Genomic DNA, 20,021 nt, shown 5'->3' on the forward strand with positions numbered 1-20,021 from the left:
CCGCCATCTTGTACGCCATCTTGCCCACCATCTTGGCAGCCATCTTGTGTCGCCATCTTGTCCGCCATCTTGTCCGCCATCTTGTCCGCCATCTTGTCCGCCATCTTGTCCGCCATCTTGTGTCCGCCATCTTGGCCGCCATCTTGTGTCCGCCATCTTGTCCGCCATCTTGTTCGCCATCTTGTCCGCCATCTTGGCCGCCATCTTGTCCGCCATCTTGTGTCCGCCATCTTGGCCGCCATCTTGGCCGCCATCTTGTCCGCCATCTTGTCCGCCATCTTGTCCGCCATCTTGTCCGCCATCTTGGCCGCAATCTTGTCCGCCATCTTGTCCGCCATCTTGTCCGCCATCTGGGCCGCCATCTTGTCCTCCATCTTGTCCGCCATCTTGTCCGCCATCTTGTCCACCATCTGGGCCGCCATCTTGTCCTCCATCTTGTCCGCCATCTTGTCCGCCATCTTGGCCGCCATCTTGTCCGCCATCTTGTCCGCCATCTTGTCCGCCATCTTGTCCGCCATCTTGTGTCCGCCATCTTGGCCGCCATCTTGTGTCCGCCATCTTGTCCGCCACCTTGTCCGCCATCTTGGCCGCCATCTTGTCCGCCATCTTGTACGCCATCTTGCCCACCATCTTGGCAGCCATCTTGTGTCGCCATCTTGTCCGCCATCTTGTCCGCCATCTTGTCCGCCATCTTGTCCGCCATCTTGTGTCCGCCATCTTGGCCGCCATCTTGTGTCCGCCATCTTGTCCGCCATCTTTTTCGCCATCTTGTCCGCCATCTTGGCCGCCATCTTGGCCGCCATCTTGTGTCCGCCATCTTGGCCGCCATCTTGTCCGCCATCTTGTCCGCCATCTTGGCCGCCATCTTGTCCGCCATCTTGTACGCCATCTTGCCCACCATCTTGTTCGCCATCTTGTCCGCCATCTTGTCCGCCATCTTGTCCGCCACCTTGACCACCATCTTGTCCGCCATCTTGTCCGCCATCTTGTCCGCCATCTTGTCCGCCATCTTGTGTCCGCCATCTTGGCCGCCATCTTGTGTCCGCCATCTTGTCCGCCATCTTGTTCGCCATCTTGTCCGCCATCTTGGCCGCCATCTTGTCCGCCATCTTGTGTCCGCCATCTTGTCCGCCATCTTGTCCGCCACCTTGTCCGCCATCTTGGCCGCCATCTTGTCCGCCATCTTGTACGCCATCTTGCCCACCATCTTGGCAGCCATCTTGTGTCGCCATCTTGTCCGCCATCTTGTCCGCCATCTTGTCCGCCATCTTGTGTCCGCCATCTTGGCCGCCATCTTGTGTCCGCCATCTTGTCCGCCATCTTGTTCGCCATCTTGTCCGCCATCTTGGCCGCCATCTTGTCCGCCATCTTGTGTCCGCCATCTTGGCCGCCATCTTGTCCGCCATCTTGTCCGCCATCTTGGCCGCCATCTTGTCCGCCATCTTGTCCTCCATCTTGTCCGCCATCTTGGCCGCAATCTTGTCCGCCATCTTGTCCGCCATCTTGTCCGCCATCTGGGCCGCCATCTTGTCCTCCATCTTGTCCGCCATCTTGTCCGCCATCTTGTCCGCCATCTTGTCCGCCATCTTGTCCTCCATCTTGTCCGCCATCTTGTCCGCCATCTTGGCCGCCATCTTGTCCGCCATCTTGTCCGCCATCTTGTCCGCCATCTTGTCCGCCATCTTGTCCGCCATCTTGTGTCCGCCATCTTGGCCGCCATCTTGTGTCCGCCATCTTGTCCGCCATCTTGTCCGCCACCTTGTCCGCCATCTTGGCCGCCATCTTGTCCGCCATCTTGTACGCCATCTTGCCCACCATCTTGGCAGCCATCTTGTGTCGCCATCTTGTCCGCCATCTTGTCCGCCATCTTGTCCGCCATCTTGTCCGCCATCTTGTGTCCGCCATCTTGGCCGCCATCTTGTGTCCGCCATCTTGTCCGCCATCTTGTTCGCCATCTTGTCCGCCATCTTGGCCGCCATCTTGTCCGCCATCTTGTGTCCGCCATCTTGGCCGCCATCTTGTCCGCCATCTTGTCCGCCATCTTGGCCGCCATCTTGTCCGCCATCTTGTACGCCATCTTGCCCACCATCTTGGCAGCCATCTTGTGTCGCCATCTTGTCCGCCATCTTGTCCGCCACCTTGACCACCATCTTGTCCGCCATCTAGGTCGCCATTTTGTCCGCCATCTTGGCCGCCATCTTGTCCGCCATCATGTCCGCCAACTTGGCCGCCATCATGTCCGCCATCTTGGTCACCTTCTGTCCGCCATCTTGTCCTCCATCTTGTCCGCCATCTTGGCCGCAATCTTGTCCGCCATCTTGTCCGCCATCTTGTCCGCCATCTGGGCCGCCATCTTGTCCTCCATCTTGTCCGCCATCTTGTCCGCCATCTTGTGTCCGCCATCTTGGCCGCCATCTTGTGTCCGCCATCTTGTCCGCCATCTTGTTCGCCATCTTGTCCGCCATCTTGGCCGCCATCTTGTCCGCCATCTTGTGTCCGCCATCTTGTCCGCCATCTTGTCCGCCACCTTGTCCGCCATCTTGGCCGCCATCTTGTCCGCCATCTTGTACGCCATCTTGCCCACCATCTTGGCAGCCATCTTGTGTCGCCATCTTGTCCGCCATCTTGTCCGCCATCTTGTCCGCCATCTTGTCCGCCATCTTGTGTCCGCCATCTTGGCCGCCATCTTGTGTCCGCCATCTTGTCCGCCATCTTGTTCGCCATCTTGTCCGCCATCTTGGCCGCCATCTTGTCCGCCATCTTGTGTCCGCCATCTTGGCCGCCATCTTGTCCGCCATCTTGTCCGCCATCTTGGCCGCCATCTTGTCCGCCATCTTGTCCTCCATCTTGTCCGCCATCTTGGCCGCAATCTTGTCCGCCATCTTGTCCACCATCTTGTCCGTCATCTGGGCCGCCATCTTGTCCTCCATCTTGTCCGCCATCTTGTCCGCCATCTTGTCCGCCATCTGGGCCGCCATCTTGTCCTCCATCTTGTCCGCCATCTTGTCCGCCATCTTGGCCGCCATCTTGTGTCCGCCATCTTGTCCGCCATCTTGTCCGCCATCTTGTGTCCGCCATCTTGTCCGCCATCTTGGCCGCCATCTTGTCCGCCATCTTGGACGCCATCTTGGCCGCCATCTTGGCCGCCATCTTGGCCGCCATCTTGGCCGCCATCTTGTCCGCCATCTTGGCCGCCATCTTGGCCGCCATCTTGTCCGCCATCTTGTCCACCATCTTGGCCGCCATCTTGGCCGCCATCTTGGCCGCCATGTTGTCCGCCATCTTGGACGTTAAGGGGGGGGGGGGGGGCGGGAAGGAAGATGTCACCTCTTTAAAAACATGCTCTCCTGGTAGCGGAAATTTGAAAACAGCTGGTTTGTATGAAAAAGTAGTGTATAAACATTGCATACCTTACGGCGCATTGCATTGCAAGTTGATTGCCTACCTTCCGGCGCAGTACCAGGAGCTACCTCTTCCGTGGTATGCTCTCCTGGTACTAAACATTCGAAAACTGTTAGTTTTTGAAGCAGTTTTTCGGTGGTTTTCGAGCAAAATTGCTGTACTAGGTGCTACCTCTTCCGTGGATGCTCTCCTGGTACTACACATTCGGAAATCCTGGTGCAATTTCGTTTATACTTTAAAGTCACATAGTTGATATTCTTCTCTGCATTTGATTTATCACATAGAAACAAATGTTTTATATAACCAAGGAAGATGTTTTTGATCATTTTTTTGCCTTGTAAATTAATTTTTTTTTTGCTATAAATTAACTCTACTGTAAAATTTTTAAGAATTGCAAATTGTTAGGGGCCCCCAACACGGCGAGGCCCTAGGTGACCGCCTACTCCGCCTACCGTTTGATCCGCTGCTGCTTTCTGATATCTTTTTAAAATTGTGAACGGACAGGAACCACACGTTTAGCCTTACAATGATAAAATTATTACAATGATATCATTATGATGGGGCACTCCTAGCAGTGGATCAAATGGTAGGCGAAATAGGCCGCTTCTTACTGCGCTTTTCGTCTTGTCTCATTTCAAGTCCCCTCAATGTTCCCCTTCTCTCCTGTATCGTTTTTAAAATTAGAGGCCCCAACTATACTTCCGCCCTGGGCCTCCAAGGGGATTGATCCTCCATTGGCCAGTCCGGTGGCATGATGGTAGTGACGCAGGTCTTCACACGAGCGGAGTGGAACATAATCTCATCTGAACCAATCCGCCGTACGCATGACTGACTTTTCAGCTTCTCCTGGATGGCAGTCTTCAACGTCTTGAGGTTGTTGTGCCGATAAAGAAGAGTATCGTCATGATATACGAAGCGTTTTAGCAGGCATAGTGAGAGTGATTTGTCGGCTGTTTTCACACACATCGTCCACATAGAATAGTGATATTTACATCAAACCCTTGTCAAACCATTTTTTAAAGCCATTTTTTTAAATAATTGATCTATAACTTTATTTAATAGCCAGTGATGGACATAATGTTTCCCAAGCCTCTTTCAGCGCTATGGTATAATATTTGAAGTGCCGCAGCCCAATTATGCACGGTGTTCTCAAACTCGGCACGGCACGATGATTTTGCATGGAGTCCATTTGCTGGCAAAGCCCACGTATTACGTTGTCATCCTTTCCGCTGCTGATTCGATTAAAGTTAAAAAGACGACACCATCCACTCCCATCCTTTTGTTCAACCGCACAATGCAGAGGGCAAACACATGCACTTCGGTGGTGCACTGGCAAATGTATCCACTTTCGTGGCCATTTGATACGCTCCGCAGGTGGAGACACCGTCCCGACGGGACACCTTTCACATCGGACGTTGTTTTATTGTAATCTCTCTAAGAAAGCACTCTGAGAGTGTGGAACATCGCATACGATCGCATTCTATTTCCACAATGCACAATTTTTCGTTCCGTAGCTTACGTAGCTTACGTCGGTACGGTAACAGTGTCTACATTTTCCATTCCACAGGTATCAATTTGCGCGTAACTTGAGCATGGTACAAGCGATATGTGTAGGTGCGGGACACGGTGATAGAAAATCATATGAAATGCTGTAAATCCAATTTTGACTGGAGAAGTGCCGACTTTTTTTTTGGTAGTAACACAATTTTTGTCTATTTGAAGAAAAAAATATCTCAAACTGTGTTGAATCTTTTCGGACCACTTTTATTTATTGGAGAATAGTATAAAAAACATGTAGTTAATCTTCTTTTCGTATTGAAACAGTCACACTACGGTAGAAATGTTTAACCCAAAATATTGATGTGATAAAATGAATCGTATCAGTCAAAATAACTGGTTCGCTAATTCTTGAAGATTTCTTCCTCAAATGAAATCCTTTAAAATTAAAGAGAGGTATTCGAAATATAAAAAAATACTTTAAAACAACTTTAAGAAAAATTGATCATAAGGCCCTTGGCCGTCATAATGGAAAAATAAAAAAATAAAAAAACAACTTTAATAAACACTATTGCATATTTCGGTATGTGTGAACAGTGCGAAACAGAATTATACGACCAAATGTTATTGAAAACCAGTCACAAAATACACAACAAAATGTTCGTGTTAGGTATTACAATTGGTCACTAATTGTTTATTTATTTTTATTTGTTTGTATATTGTTTTTTTTAACTTATTTATCTGTTTTTAAAGATAGGTTTTTAAACAATTGTTGGTTTGTTTTTTTGCATTCGAAACCCTACACAGGTTCTTAAATTTGTACCAGAATCACAAAATACTATACGAATACCTTTACAATGTTCACTGTCTAGCCTGAACAAAGAACGCCTGGTTAACAAAAATAAAGCAAAAAAATGGTTTTGTAGATGGAAAATAACATATTGCAAAAGCTGATTTTGTCAACTCTCGTGGCCCTGCAACCTATTCATTCTATTTTTTGTCATAATTCATAAATTATCTGTACAAAAGTTGTGAAGAATTTACCTTTCGCGAGACTGCTTTTAATCGTCTGTTCAGGAATTCCAGACATTATCATAATTAATAGAGACAAATTTTTCGATAAATGCTCCAGCAATACCCTAACCGCCGAAACTACCACATAAAATCTAAACTACCTCACCATCGTACACCAAAGGCTCGTGCTGTCGTCATCGGCTAAACTATCTAAATTCCACAACGAATGCTCGCTGAAAGCCGTGCGAGCTTTACTGCTTCCGCGAACTCAGCATAGCCGTCCATTTTCGAAAATCGCTTCACAGTTCACGCGCCGGCACAGGTTTCCCGGCACTGTCTGTGTACAAATTCTGAAGTGTCCTCGTTAATATCCGAGCGTCGAAATATGATTCCCGTACTGACACTGACATTAAAAATACCGCAACGTTCTCCACCCATCCGGACAACCCTTGAAAATGCTCTCCGTTTGCGTGCGCTTACAAAAAATACTCCCAAAACCGAAAAAATAAAAGCTCACGGACCATTTTCGGTCCCATCGGTAAATTTGCTTCTGCGTCACCTTTGCCCACAATGGGGACCGTTCAGCATCGTGGGCAAACACACTGGGCTCTTAATGAAATTACACATTTCCTGTAATATCACCCCCCCCCCCCCCCCTCCACACACACATACACACGCGCGCGCCCCTTTCGCGGGTCCCGTCCCAGGCAAGCGCCAGGACGCCCTCATGGTGGGTTGGTGTCGGTGTCCTGTCGTGTGTCGCGCCGTACACTGCGGCCACTGGAAAAATGGCACAGATGGTTGCGGTGCGTGTTAATAACGTTAAAACGCTCTCGTTGGTAATTATACACCATGTCGAGATTTTAATGAACGTTAGCTTAGTAAATCGCGCGCCGTTCATTGCGTGGATGTGACGGTTCGTGTGTGTGGGTGAGCTTATTGGAATTGGAAGGTGTCTTTTTCTAGCTTTCTAATGCATTTCAATGCACTTGTAAATGATCTTTCTGCGACTGGTTGAAAACGGTAATGGAGTACCGAATATCTTCTGTTTAAAAAAAAATCCGGAATATTAAATTATCATACCTTTAATATCCACCGAATTCCTACTTCAATATTTCATCCCAACTTCTTTTCGGGAACAGCAAGCCAACCTGTTGATGAGTTCTGCGAACATTTTCATTCCCACTGTCTATTCGGACCGGCTCAGGCTTCAAACGATTAATTAAGGGGAAATTCCACTGCACGGTACAGCAAAAAGAAAAAAAAACATTTTCTCAGTATTACCTTTCCCTTCATCCTTTGGTTTACGCTCAAGGTGCAAAGGTTTAACTGTGATGAAAGTGACTCGGGGAAAATCCAATTACAGTTACAATTGGCGTAGTAAGGATGGAAAAGCGTTGTGAAATGCTGCTTCCCGCCACCGAATGATGTGAATAACTCACCCCAAGACAGTCGCATTTCTTGCGAGCTTTTAAAGGTGGGAAAATCCAGTGAACGGTGTCGTTCGTTCCGTTTAATGGCGTGCATGAAATAAAGCCATAAAGCAAGAAGCGGTACATTTGGTTTGTTACCTTCCTGTACACATCGAACACAAAATCTCTAAAGACATCACATTTTTTATATCCAGTGATGACATTTGCTAGAAGAAATAATATTTGCTCGCATTCGCAACTCCTTCTCACAACACGTGTAAGTCAGGTTCGTCACACAACGCAACAGGAGAGTATGGGTGGTTTCGTCCTGGTCGAAAACTGTCCCACACACAAACGTGCACACGGTCGCCCAATGGCGGAGGTTGAACCATAAAGACGAAAAGCTGGCTGCTGGGAAAGATATATTGCGTGGCCACAATATAAACGCACCGGCCACGGTTGGCCGTCCGTCTGCACCACCTAAAGGATGTGTGACCTTTCGGGTGGTGAGCTGTTAATATTATGGAAACCTAGAGCTTGTGCATTCCTCCGTCCATTAGTATGCACCTGTGCCGGTTCGTTCGGCGGCGCCCGGATCAGCCAGGTGCCTTATTGCCCATCGGTAGCGAAAAGACACCGTTATGGATGTTTTGCATTTTCTCGGAAAGATGCACCGAAAACTGTGCACCTACGTGATGCTTTTTGCTACACGTTGGCGTTAGCAACGTACCCGGCATCCTTGGTTTAATATGTTCGGGAGAAAGAATGGTAAAAGGCTTATATGACGCGTTCGCCGTGATGCAGCTAGAACAAACTTTCAATGTCAGGATCATTTTGTCTACAGGGTGTTGTGGGTCGGGTGGAAAACGTTGTCTTAAAAGAATAGACGTGTATGAGTTATTTAAGAGCAGATTTATAAAATGTTAATTTTTTTTTTTATTAGACAGCTTGTAGTAAGAAAATGAGTTGGAAAAAAATAAAAGCATGAAATTACATGAACACTTTTAATTACGTACTCGAAGAGCCCAGATTAAATTAATATTTCAAAGAGATTTTTGCAGCATTTACGATCATAATGCTTGTACAGTTAATTTTCTCATTTGACCTTATGTAAGATCGATCGATTGAAAAAAGTTATTAAACATAAAGCTATAGTATAATAACAGATTTTCTTTACTTTAACTTTAATTTACTTTAAAAAGGCATGTATTATGTTTATTTATCCGTTTAAGCTTTTTTGCTATTCTCACAGAAAATGTTTAGTCTTAAAGCTTTGTTTGACGCTGTATTAAGAATAAAAGTTCAAATGAACTTTTTCCAGCACTAGTTTCAAATGAATTCATTTCTTTTTCATTCAAATTAAACTTGCTAACATATTATCATTCTAATAACAGCACAATGGCATAAAGCATAAAATCACCCACATACAGTCCGGACGGTTCAACCCGATAGCTGAGCTGGCGTTTAATTAATCCCACATGCAGCAACCATTTTACGGTGGGATTGATCGTTAGTTTAACCGTTTAATTTAATGTTAAATTACCACGTTTAATTTCATTTCACTCACCCTTTACTGTTGCATGTTAACGTCCATCAGGTCATAGAAATCCAGCGAAAGATAAAAGTTGTCCTAGTAGGACTACGAGGGTAAAAAAAAACAACCACCTGGTCCAACCAACCAACCGCTTATCCTGGTCACGGCACCATGTTGTCACGTAGGCTCTGTGCTTATGCAACCTTGAAGTGTGTTGGCGTACGCCAAAGGGGTTTTGCAACAGCACATTGCACGCCACTGGCTAGCGCTGATGGTCATCATCATCCAACATGCTGGATAACAAACAAACAGCATAAAAAAACCTCCCCTCGAGGAACTAAGCGAACACGAAGTAAAGGCAACAGCGTGGGCTACCTGTACGTTCGTAGTTTGGCAACAATAGAAAAAAAGGCAAACTCGCTGCCATCCATTTTGTGCAACCTTGCAACATGGTTGCAAACGGGACGCCCGAACCGTAAGCCAAGAGAAACAGCAAAAGGGTGAAAGATTGTGAACATAAATCTCACCTCGATGCTATGCCACCGTCTTAGGCAGGCAGGGCATGTACTTTTGCTTTTTTGCTGGTTCGCATTGCTGATCGTATCCACACAGGATGAATATTCCACAAAGCCGTACAGCGGGTAATACCACAGATTCGGTAGCACAGCAGTTATTTCACACTAAAAGTGTACGGAGGCGTTAATGTGCATGTAGCAGAGAATGGGCGCCCAATTGCACGTGCTGGGATGTGTGTCCGTACACAAAACTGGTGACGCGGTAGACAGAGAAGGAAACGCATTATGGAAACGCCGTGTTGCATGTAGCTTCGTTTGAATAAATGATGAGAGTGAATTAATTTCCACTAATTGTTGTAGTTTCACTGCTTGTTTATTTGGTTCTTAAATCTTTGCCGGTTTCAACAGATTGTCTGTTACACGAATAACCCACAGTTGAAGCGTTACACCAAAAAGTAAGAAGTGGTTTGATTAGTTTTTGGTTTAAGAAAACCTGTTAAGCACCGTTAATGACAAAATTATTTTAATTTTCATTTAAATAGTTGTACTTGAAAAGTAACACTTGCAAGAGAGCATTTCATTTATAGTAACGCTGTTTGATTTACTTCAAGCTTTTTTAACGAGAATTTGCTTAATGTTTGTTTAATGTTTAATTTTATGAATTTGTTTAATGAAGCACGGTATTATGTTAGTGTTAAAGTATCATACAATCATTTTGTAACAAACATCGATAAATTTTTGTCCAGCGACTAGTTTTTTGAAGTGATGTTTTGTAAGGTTTAAAAATTAAAAAAAATAGTAAAAATGTAATTTTTATTATTTTCAATTTAATTTTTATTTGCCAATGTACCACAATTGTATAGATTTTGATGATTTGCATACAATTCTGGAACCCTACAATGTAGGGTGGATTTTTAGTAGCCTAAGAGAAAAGCGATGGTAGAGTTTCTGAGCCTAAAGCAATACAACACTTTTTGATTATCTAAAAAAACTGTTTTAATGGTTTATGAGCCATTTTTGATGTCTATCAATTCCTTATACTCAAGATTTATCGAATTATGTTCTTTTTGCCAATTATGTTTGATAAATAATGTCTATTTTTAAATTGCAATAAAAGTTACGAAAAACAACATGAGATATTTTGAAACTTTTTTAAAATAACGGTTAATAATAACTCATTTCAATAAATTTCATTTTCATTCAAATTCAAATGCTTAATTCATTTTTAAATGTTTACTATTCATGTACGTGCAAATGTATGTACTACAGGACAAAATTAAAAAAAATATATTTAAATGAATACATAAATAAAGGAAGAAATCATTCCATCAATCAAGCAATAAATCTTTACATGAATAAATCAATTCATAAATAAATTCTATTGGTTTCACAAAACATATTATAACTGTTAAAAGGACAGAATATCATTGTAATCAAAAAAACTATTCATTATTCAGAGACTGAATTGTAATAAATTGATAAACAAACAAATAAACACAACTAAACCCGAGTAAATTAATACGCATAAAACTTTTTAAGAATTGCAGCGATGATCTTCGATGATCAAATGGTTAAACTACAGTTCATTCCATTTCTTTTATTCTCTGTTGATATCTTCTCGCCTACGAGCAAATGTAAAGTTAATACCGCACAAAATCACCTTTGCTCCGCGATACCGCGATACGCTTGATCCGTTTCAAATGAGCCACAATAAGATCGTTACCCACGCGCTGGAAACTATTCCACTTTTCATCGCCTACTACTGGCATGCGGATGGAAAACACGGCAAAAGGCACGGAGCAGTGCAATGCGCTGAAGTTCATCCCACCTTTCATCCAGCCCGGTAATCAGTGCGGCTAATGAAGAGTAATGCGCTCGCCGGATAAAGTTACTTCAAAACACTACCGTTTGTGCGGCTTGTTGCTTTACCGGGGTTGAAAAAAAAAATAGTAAACCTAACCGGGAAAACGGGAGCTTCTGCACAGCAAGCTGGTTGTGCAGTTTTCGGAGGGCAAAATGGCACCATTTGGCAAACGTTGCTTCGTGTTGCATTTTAAATCGTACAGTGAGCATATTTCTGTGAAAATGTTTCGTTTTGTTCTTTTAACCTCCGAAAATAGTGTTGCCTTTTGTTAGACTGTTTTTTTTTAACTTGTGCAGCGAAAATAAACTAAACTAAAGCATTACGAGGTATGGCTTTAAACGATCCGTTTTATTCGCTGCCTTGTTGTTCCGTTGAGTGGTCAGCTGTGTTTATTCGACCGTTTGCATGTGTGCCTTGCTTGCCGTGTTCCATTTTTCGGTACGATTGCTATCTCCCCTGGCAAACCGACCGCTCGTCCCGAATAGCCTTCAGGCCGGCCGGGCGGAAGCGGAAGTCGTTTGCATAAAAATGCATTAGAAATGACCATTTTCTTGTGCGGCGCTCCGAGCGCCATTAGCTTGGAGGACAAATTAACGTAGGATGAAGCAAAACAAAAAACAAAAATCGGGTGCAATTTGCAATGTCCTGCATTGGTGGAAATCTGATGCGGAAAACGCGTACCTTATGCACGGGGAAACCTTGTTTGCAACAATTAAGTACGCCTCGCCACCATTGCTCCGCCGGTCACAGCGCTGAGCAAGCATTATTACTTTTCTGACCATGCTATTCTTCGTGTACGCGTGTGTGCGTGTGTGCATTTCATCTTCCCCGCCTACCCTACCCCACCCGGCCGTTTCGCTCATCAGACACTGCACTTGAAAAATCAGCTGGTCTGGCACAGCTGGAACGAGTGCCGGGGCTCTGCAGCAGCATCGAGCTCATAAATATGCTCGATTTCAAGGTTGCCCGGTGTGCCCGGTTTTCGTACGCACACCAAAAAAGCGACCGGCTCTCGGTACGGCTATGCCGTCGGTCTAGTGCAAAACCCGTCGACGGGCTGAGTGACTACGACCGCTGGGAAATTGCATCCTGCATGCCTGCTGTTGCATCCAAGGACCCTGTTCTGCTCGGTACGGTTGTCGATGACGTCATGATACCGTTTTCTCTCGGCTCGCGCAGAGCGCACCGGGCAATGGGTGGCGATGGGCAACGTGCACGACTGCAGTATGTATTGGTGCATGCAGATCCCGTACCCATGGTCCGGGATGCTGTGCCTTGGAAAATCTGCAAACCGATGACACTATCCGTGATTTCACTTCACTACCGAGGAAGCGCTTTGCTGGTTGTGCCATTTCTGCAGGACACGGACAGTGAAGCTGTTCGTTCGCTAGGAGGGTTTTTTAAAGGGCAAAGCAACAGATCGATAATCTAATTTGATAAGTTTGTTATAAAAGACGATTTCAAATAAATGTGTTTTGCCTCTTAGCTTGAGAAATCCAATGTCACATTTTTTTTTTATTTCTTTAAGAACGGCCAGGCTATATTGCTTATTGTAAACGTCATAATTTTTAACATACTGAACAAATCAATAAGGTTAAAACTCTGGTCAGAGTAGAGCATTCCAAAATCAGAAGAGTTGGCTGTGAAATTATAAAAGCCAGAAAACCCTAAACCACAAAAATTAAAATATTCAGTGTTTTAGCGCTACAAAGTAGTTGCATTTACTGAAAGGATCTTTTTATGATTGTATTCTATTTATACTAGGCTTTTGTAATTCTTAATTTTTTTTTTAGTTTTTCAGGAACGGCCAGGCCGTAATGCTTATAATTCTTAATATTGTATCATTAAAAAATATGTCCTTTCTTATCCTATTTGATTAAGTTATACAACGTACGATCAGATAATTGATTAGAAATCGTTCGTTTCTAGACGAGTCTAGACGTTCTAGGGTCGATTAATGAATCCAATACGGAGTCAATCCTGAAGTCGAATTTGGAGTCGAAATTAGGAGTCAAATCCTGAGCCAAATCCGAAGTCGAATATGGTGTAGAACTCGTAGTCGAATATGGAGTCGAATAGGAAGTCTCGTTCGAAGTCACTTCAGGAGTCGAAATCGAATCCAGAGATGAATCAAGTGTCCAGAATATTCCGGATGCAGAACATAAACGGTTTTTACGGTTTTTCTACTCCGAGGTCGGAGAAGATTCATGAATCCATCCCGGATATTCGACCATTAATTGAAACCTATAGAGGGACCTGCATCTCATCCCTCAACAGTTAATGATTGCTTTTTTTCACAAAACATCAAAATTCTTTCTTCTTCTGTAATATCACTACCACCACAAGAAGTATTAGGGCCAGCCATTTCTGATTTTCTTTTATTTTATTTACCATTTACCGGATAGTTAGTTCCTCGTACGAAGGGGAATGGATCAGATGGAGCGTTTTCGTGCGACATTTTCAAACCACCCACAATATTAGTAACTTCGATTTCTTAGCATCCGAGCACTGTTGACGCTATATCAAATCGTCAAACAAAGCATTCACTTTAGATATTGATTGTTGGATGCAGTTTCTTACAACTTCACCATCTTTAAAGCACCCTACGGTTTCGCCATCCGCTGGAGCTTGTTTGTAACATCGTTCTGTTTGAAAATTGATTCTTTGCTTCTCCTCTGCCGAAAGCATCCTCCCAAGCGTTACACGGCGCAGCCTTGCATCCGTTACACGAGGGCGCTCTTGGAACACAGAACGGAGGAAAAAAAGTACACTTTACAGCACGACCTTCAACCTTTCCGTGCCGGGGATGGTTTCCTTTTTGCTTGTTGCCATCTTGTGCGAGTGCTCGGAGCCAGCATGCCTCGCCGAACCAGCCGTAGAAGGTTCCCCTCTGCTCTTCTGCCCTGCGTTCGTCGCGTAACGTTGGGACCAAAGCGAGAGTTAGTATGACGTTACGGGTTTGTAATTTACAACCTCCAAAAATGGTGCCACACCGTGAGCCAGTGTGCACTGAATTTGTTTGCCCTTTTGCTACCGCAAAGCAAACCACCAACGGATGATCGGACAGATGATTTATTGGATGCAAAGGAGGGTTTTTGCTAACTGTACCAAAAGGAGAACAAAAAAAATCTGAACAAACGCACTAGAAAACGTTACATGGTCTTTCCTCTAGGAAAACAAATCATTTTAAATGCCATTCGTGGGCGAAACGACCAAACGATTCCATCCGACAGCAGTCTAGAATATTTCGTACTAAGTAATTGTTGTTTTAAGTGTCCTGCGATAAGCATGTAGCGTGTATTTTTTTTGTTTTCAATATCATCAGCTGCGACACTGATTTAAACGTCCCTGAGTTGGGATACGCAAAAAGAACCGCGGCATACAAATTCATTAAACCCATTGCTCACCGTTTAGTTCCCTTGGGAAGGGATCAATCCCGGTTCGGTAATGGGATCTCCTTTACCATATCGTCGTCCTTACAGCGTGTCAACTTTCGTCATTATTCTCATTCCATGCACCATGCGTACACCTTCATGTATCATGCATCCTACTAACGAATGCGCACTCACCGCCCACATCTACATGGGAGGGAATTCGAGTCCTACTAGACAAAGTCCCAGTCTGCACACGACGTACTCCCAAAACGTTCGATGCCTTTGCGGTTGACGACGCTAGCGTTGTTATAAAAAGAACTCAGCAGCAGCCTCAGACGTGGGAAAAAAGTGCACTGCTGGAGGGGATTCCTTTGGGAGAAAGATTAGCGAAGCCCTTTTGGCCGATAGGAGCTATCGTTTATTTGGTGAAATCTGTTTTCGCCTTTGCCTATCGCACCTGATACTGAGAAGTAGGAGACTTCTATTTGTCAACCCTGTCGAAGTTTTTGGGTGGAACAAACTTATGGCCGGCAGTAGTAGGATGCTTCACGTTGAAATGGCAATCTAAGCTACGGGGTTGCAAGTGCGTCATCGCATGCTTAGAGCCACCGAAAACATCACAAGTGTTTGCGCGAGTGGTTTTCATTAATGGCGATGAAGGTCCGAAAAAAAACACATGCCCACACCTGATGAAACCCGAAGGAAAATCTGTGATTGTTTGCTGAGAAATCGTAAAGAACTCTTTCGAAAGAAAGAAGAAGCCACTTGTGGTGGCTAAACAATCTACGCGTCCCAATACGATGACGTTGTCCTAAAGGTGGCCCACTCAGCCACCAGCTCATCAAGAATAATCAAAGGGCAAATAAAAGACATCACCAGACTCGATGGTCACGAAGCGAAAGAAGAGTCGAATGAGTTTTAATTGGTAAATTATTGGAGTGGTCTCGACGCTTATAATCTTTCATCAATTAACCGCCAGTGAAGTGTTTAGTGTCCACGTCGAATCTTTCGAAGAGCTCTCCGCTCCTAATTAGCTACAGAATAAAGACGAGTTTGTTAGGGCGTCAAGAGCAGATATTAAATTAGTTAATTTTGGGAGAAGAAACGCCAATTCTTGTTATATCACGCTGGTTTGTTTTTTTTTTTAGAAGGAAAAGTATTTAATTACATTTGGCTATATCAGAATAAATTTGTTTTGATTTTTTTATTCTTGGGAAAATTACGTGCTCACATGGCCAAATTCTACTGAAGATTAACACTCCATTAGGAAAAGTTTAACGTTCTTGCGTTGATGAAGTATATTTAAGGTTTAAGCATACTTTACACTTAAATTCAATGTTTTAAAATTATTGCTTGAAGTGCGTTACATTAAAAGGACATTTAAGAGGAGCTCGAAAGCTGATTTATTTTTCAGCAAATTTTTTCATATCATTTGGCACAATTAATGGTAAGGTTATTTTAGAATTCTGTGAGAAATCTTACTTAAAATATTATATCCGCGCGCGGTATCTTTTGCTAATTCCGTAATGGAAACCAAAAAACTTATCATGCGATTTCCGTGTTCTGTATGTTTATTCTGTACTGTTTATTCCGTTGAAGACAACGGAATTTCTTATTTCTTTAATTCATTATTGATCTAGATTGAGACATTAATAAAAATTATCTAGGGCAATTACGCTATCATTTAATTCGTGAAACATTTCATGAAACTTTTCATGCAAATTTATTCCAACAATTCTTTACTAGTGTTTTGCGGTGATGTTTAGGACGAAACTCCCTATTTTGTAATAATACTCGATAAGTAATTATTGTTTTCAAATGGCATGTTAAAGGTGTAGGCTATCTTGAATATTATTTGGACGAATTCCCAACATTTACAGCTGTCCAAGTTACTATTAGCGATACTTTACTAACCTCTGGTGTTTTGCAGTGCTTCTTCATCCTTGCACCAGTTGCACGAATTGTAAGGGTCTCAGCTGCAACAGGTCACCAGCATCGTAAGCCACTCCTCGGTATGTTCTAACCCGAGAGGACCTTAACAATTTGGTACGAAAACAGATGCGACTTTCGGTACATGAAACATTTACAACGTTCGTATTTTAGTAGTATTCCAAAGGTTGGCGAGTTGGTAATATTTGGCGTTGGTTCACAGAGTTTACAGTCGATGAAAATTTTGCTGTACTTAAATAATACTCACTATAGCAAAGCGTGTGTCAGTCAAATATGTTGAACTCCACGAATAAAAATATCTATTAGAATGTTTATTTTAAAGAGGTCAGAAGAGGAATCTTCTTACACTAATGCACGCTTAATAACAGTATTCAATTATTCGCCCCATCAAACATAATTTTCTCCGTGTAATGGATAAATTAAGCTTTGTCGTTTAACTCACCTATCATCATTACTGCATTTCCATAACATTATATCCCCAAATACTCGCTCTCCCTTCCAATGAAATGTTCCCGTTTGCTAAGGAACACTTACTTAGCAACCATTAAATGGCACATTTCTCCGAATGCAAACTACTTGGAACACCTACAAGCAAAGAAGTTGCTGGAACAGCTTCATTCCAACAAATGATAATGGGTTTCGGTGCCGTTTCGTTGGTATCTAGTGCGGTGATTCGCCTGTTTCCATCAGCATTGACCTCCATTTACCGGACGATGCCAACTGATGCTGATTGGCTTTGGCGATCCGCATCTTCTACTCGAGCGTACGCAAACGAGGAATTTGCTTAGAACGAAACGGGAAGGCTTTGTTTTCCACGGATGAAGTGCCGTGCTTGTAAAAAAAAACAAGAAATGGAATATTAAATTACATTTAAAAATGTGTTCTAGCTTGAAGATCTTCTTGTAATGCTACTAAACTATAGAAACTAAACTATTGTTTCAATAGCTTTCGTTGGAACTAACATTCACGATGCCTATTTGAATGCTATATTTACAGCTTTTGCAGATTTATGGACAAAAATGGGATATACGGTTGAATTCTTTCCGTTTAAATCTAAAAATGGCATATACCAATCCGAATGCATCTGCTTAATTCAATCATATCCATCGCTCCATTTTCCTTCCGACCGGTTGGCACATTTATTTTCACTGTCCGGAAAATATGACCCGAGCAGTCAATTTTCGGGATGGAAGGAAAAACCGTTGCGCTTGCTTTTAACGCCCAAGGTCTGCCTGTCATGCCTGTGGAAACAATTTACGCACACTTGACGCTAAATTTGGCCATCCCGTATCCGGCGTCAGCTGTTTCGAGATTCTTTGGAGCAGCGTACATACCCTGCCTAACCCATTCCGTCCCACACCCTTTAGCACACTGGCGTCAGCCTGATGCGCACAGTTGTATCACGCGCAAGCGCACTCTGTGGGCAAAACACAGCGCAACACCGCACACGCCAAACAAACAGCCAACAAACTGCAACGATCCAACCAGACGGACGTCATAGCGATGGTAACGATCGCCTACTGCCCCGTTTACGCGGTACGCACCATGATACTCACCGGGGCAGTATTTTCGTACATCACACGGGATGCGAAATGCGCGAAAGTCTAACCCCGGTCCGCAGTCCGGTTGGGCATTCGTCCGGCTTGGTAGTGCGTGTTGTATCTGCGAAAGTGAAGGTGAGTGCAGTGTGAAGGAGTTCTTTTATTTTATTAAAAAAGAAGTGCTAAATTGTGCTGGATTGCGAGACAGAAGGTTAGATATTTTGATCGAGGAAGAGCAACAAATTACAAATTATTAAATAGTGATGATGAGATCACTACTTTGTGATGGAATAGAAAGGAACAAGTGTTATGCAACTACTATCTTATCGTTCACAAACGATGCGGGGCAAGATGGTGCATACATTTTGCATCGAATCATGTATGTAACGTTGAAGAAAGGTGTGAACAGAACATCCTTTCTACTGGAAAGTGCAATAAAAACACTGGACCAAGCTGTTAAATTCTATTTCTTTTCTTCCATTAATTAAAAATTGCATCTAAAAAAACATGAGAAAACTATGTTTGACATACTGCGGGAATGTATCCATGCGTAAATCTTAAATACTTCGCTTAAGATCCCACCTCTTAGCATGTTACTCTCAGCAAAATATGCGAAGGAACATGAAAAAATCAAAACGAGTAATTTACAATTTGCGCACTTACCGTTTCCCCGTTTTACTTTTCCTCCGGCCTTAAAATTGACGGCCGTTTCTATTTCCATCATCCATATTTTAACCGCTGACAGGCTTTGGCTTGTGCACTGTAAGCCGCCAAACGGCATCATTCCCGGTGGCTTACGGTTGTGTGCATCAACAAATCGTGTACCGTAACCGTAGCACTTCCGTTGAAATGGCGTGCGTGTACGTGGGCGTGTGAATGAGGGGGTCCTTGCGTTGAAGGGAAATAAAACACTTCTTCTTCCGGGTAGAAAGTTTTAATTGAGTGTCACAACGATGGCGCTGTGCGTAGGTTTTTGCGTGGACAGAGAAAGCCGCGTTTCCGTCAGGTTCGAAACGGTTGTGTCGTTGCCTGAAACTTAGTTCGAAGTAGGATAAAAGAAGGATGTAAGGTGCAGAACAGGGGAATATTCTTCGAAAAGGAAAGCAACGCTACGACTGTCATATTTACGAAGTAGTTTTTGAGGAAAAACTTTAACATTTTGCATAATTTCAGGTGAATTTGTTATTTGTGACCTTGACGTTCAACGCATAAAACACGTGTGCAGCTATGCAGCCCAACTTAACGAATAAGGTAAGACGGATTAAAAGGAAAAAACATATTTATTACTTGTAAATTTAACCTGTTCATCCGCCCGCTTTAGACAGCCAGAAGTTTTGATATTAACAAAAATGGAATCCATTTATTGTACCGTGTTTTGTTTCCATTTGACGTGTTCTCCTTTTCCATGTAATAACGATTGCTATTTGTTCCAATGCCCCACGCACAGACATTACTCTGCCTTTGAGCCATTTTTTATTGGAACAATATACACATTTTTTGTAAAATTTTTACCAAATAATGTTGGATTTTTTATTTATTCAAGAACAGTCAGGCCGTGTTGTTTACATCCAACGATAACTTAATCTAGTGTACAATTGTACTAACATATATAATAAAAATTTATTCTACTTTAAATATATTCTACTTTACCGCATCTCTCATGTAAACAAAACGTTGAATGACAAATACGGTGTAACATCGTTTATCCGGATGCTTTTTCATCGGGTATCCCATGATTCGTGCTACTAACAAATGACTGTTCTTTAACCGTGCAAATAGACATGTAGCGATTTTGCTCAGTGAGACATTTCGCAACCAATTGCACCAGGATTTCCGAATGTATAGTACCAGGAGAGCATCCACGGAAGAGGTACAAACAAAGCGCAATAATGATATTTTTAGTAATTCGAATCGTTCA

The 20,021-nt window shown here is 43.4% G+C and overlaps 1 protein-coding gene across 2 annotated transcripts in view; it reads left to right on the top strand.

The window, feature by feature from the left end:
* Positions 1–18,169: 18,169 nt before the first annotated feature.
* The window catches only part of LOC128301813 (D-beta-hydroxybutyrate dehydrogenase, mitochondrial), a 45,538-nt gene continuing 43,686 nt past the window's right edge, over positions 18,170–20,021 (top strand). Inside the window, exons 1-2 of one of the 2 annotated variants that reach the window (XM_053038449.1) lie at positions 18,170–18,238; positions 19,277–19,354. In XM_053038449.1, coding sequence (XP_052894409.1) covers positions 19,331–19,354 — 24 coding nt within the window. In that variant the 5' untranslated portion in view covers positions 18,170–18,238; positions 19,277–19,330. Of the gene's footprint in view, positions 18,315–19,276; positions 19,355–20,021 lie in introns of both variants that reach the window. The other variant, XM_053038456.1, reaches the window with a different exon arrangement.

Source organism: Anopheles moucheti, chromosome 2, assembly GCF_943734755.1.
Source record: "Anopheles moucheti chromosome 2, idAnoMoucSN_F20_07, whole genome shotgun sequence".
Taxonomy (NCBI): Eukaryota; Metazoa; Arthropoda; class Insecta; order Diptera; family Culicidae; genus Anopheles; species Anopheles moucheti.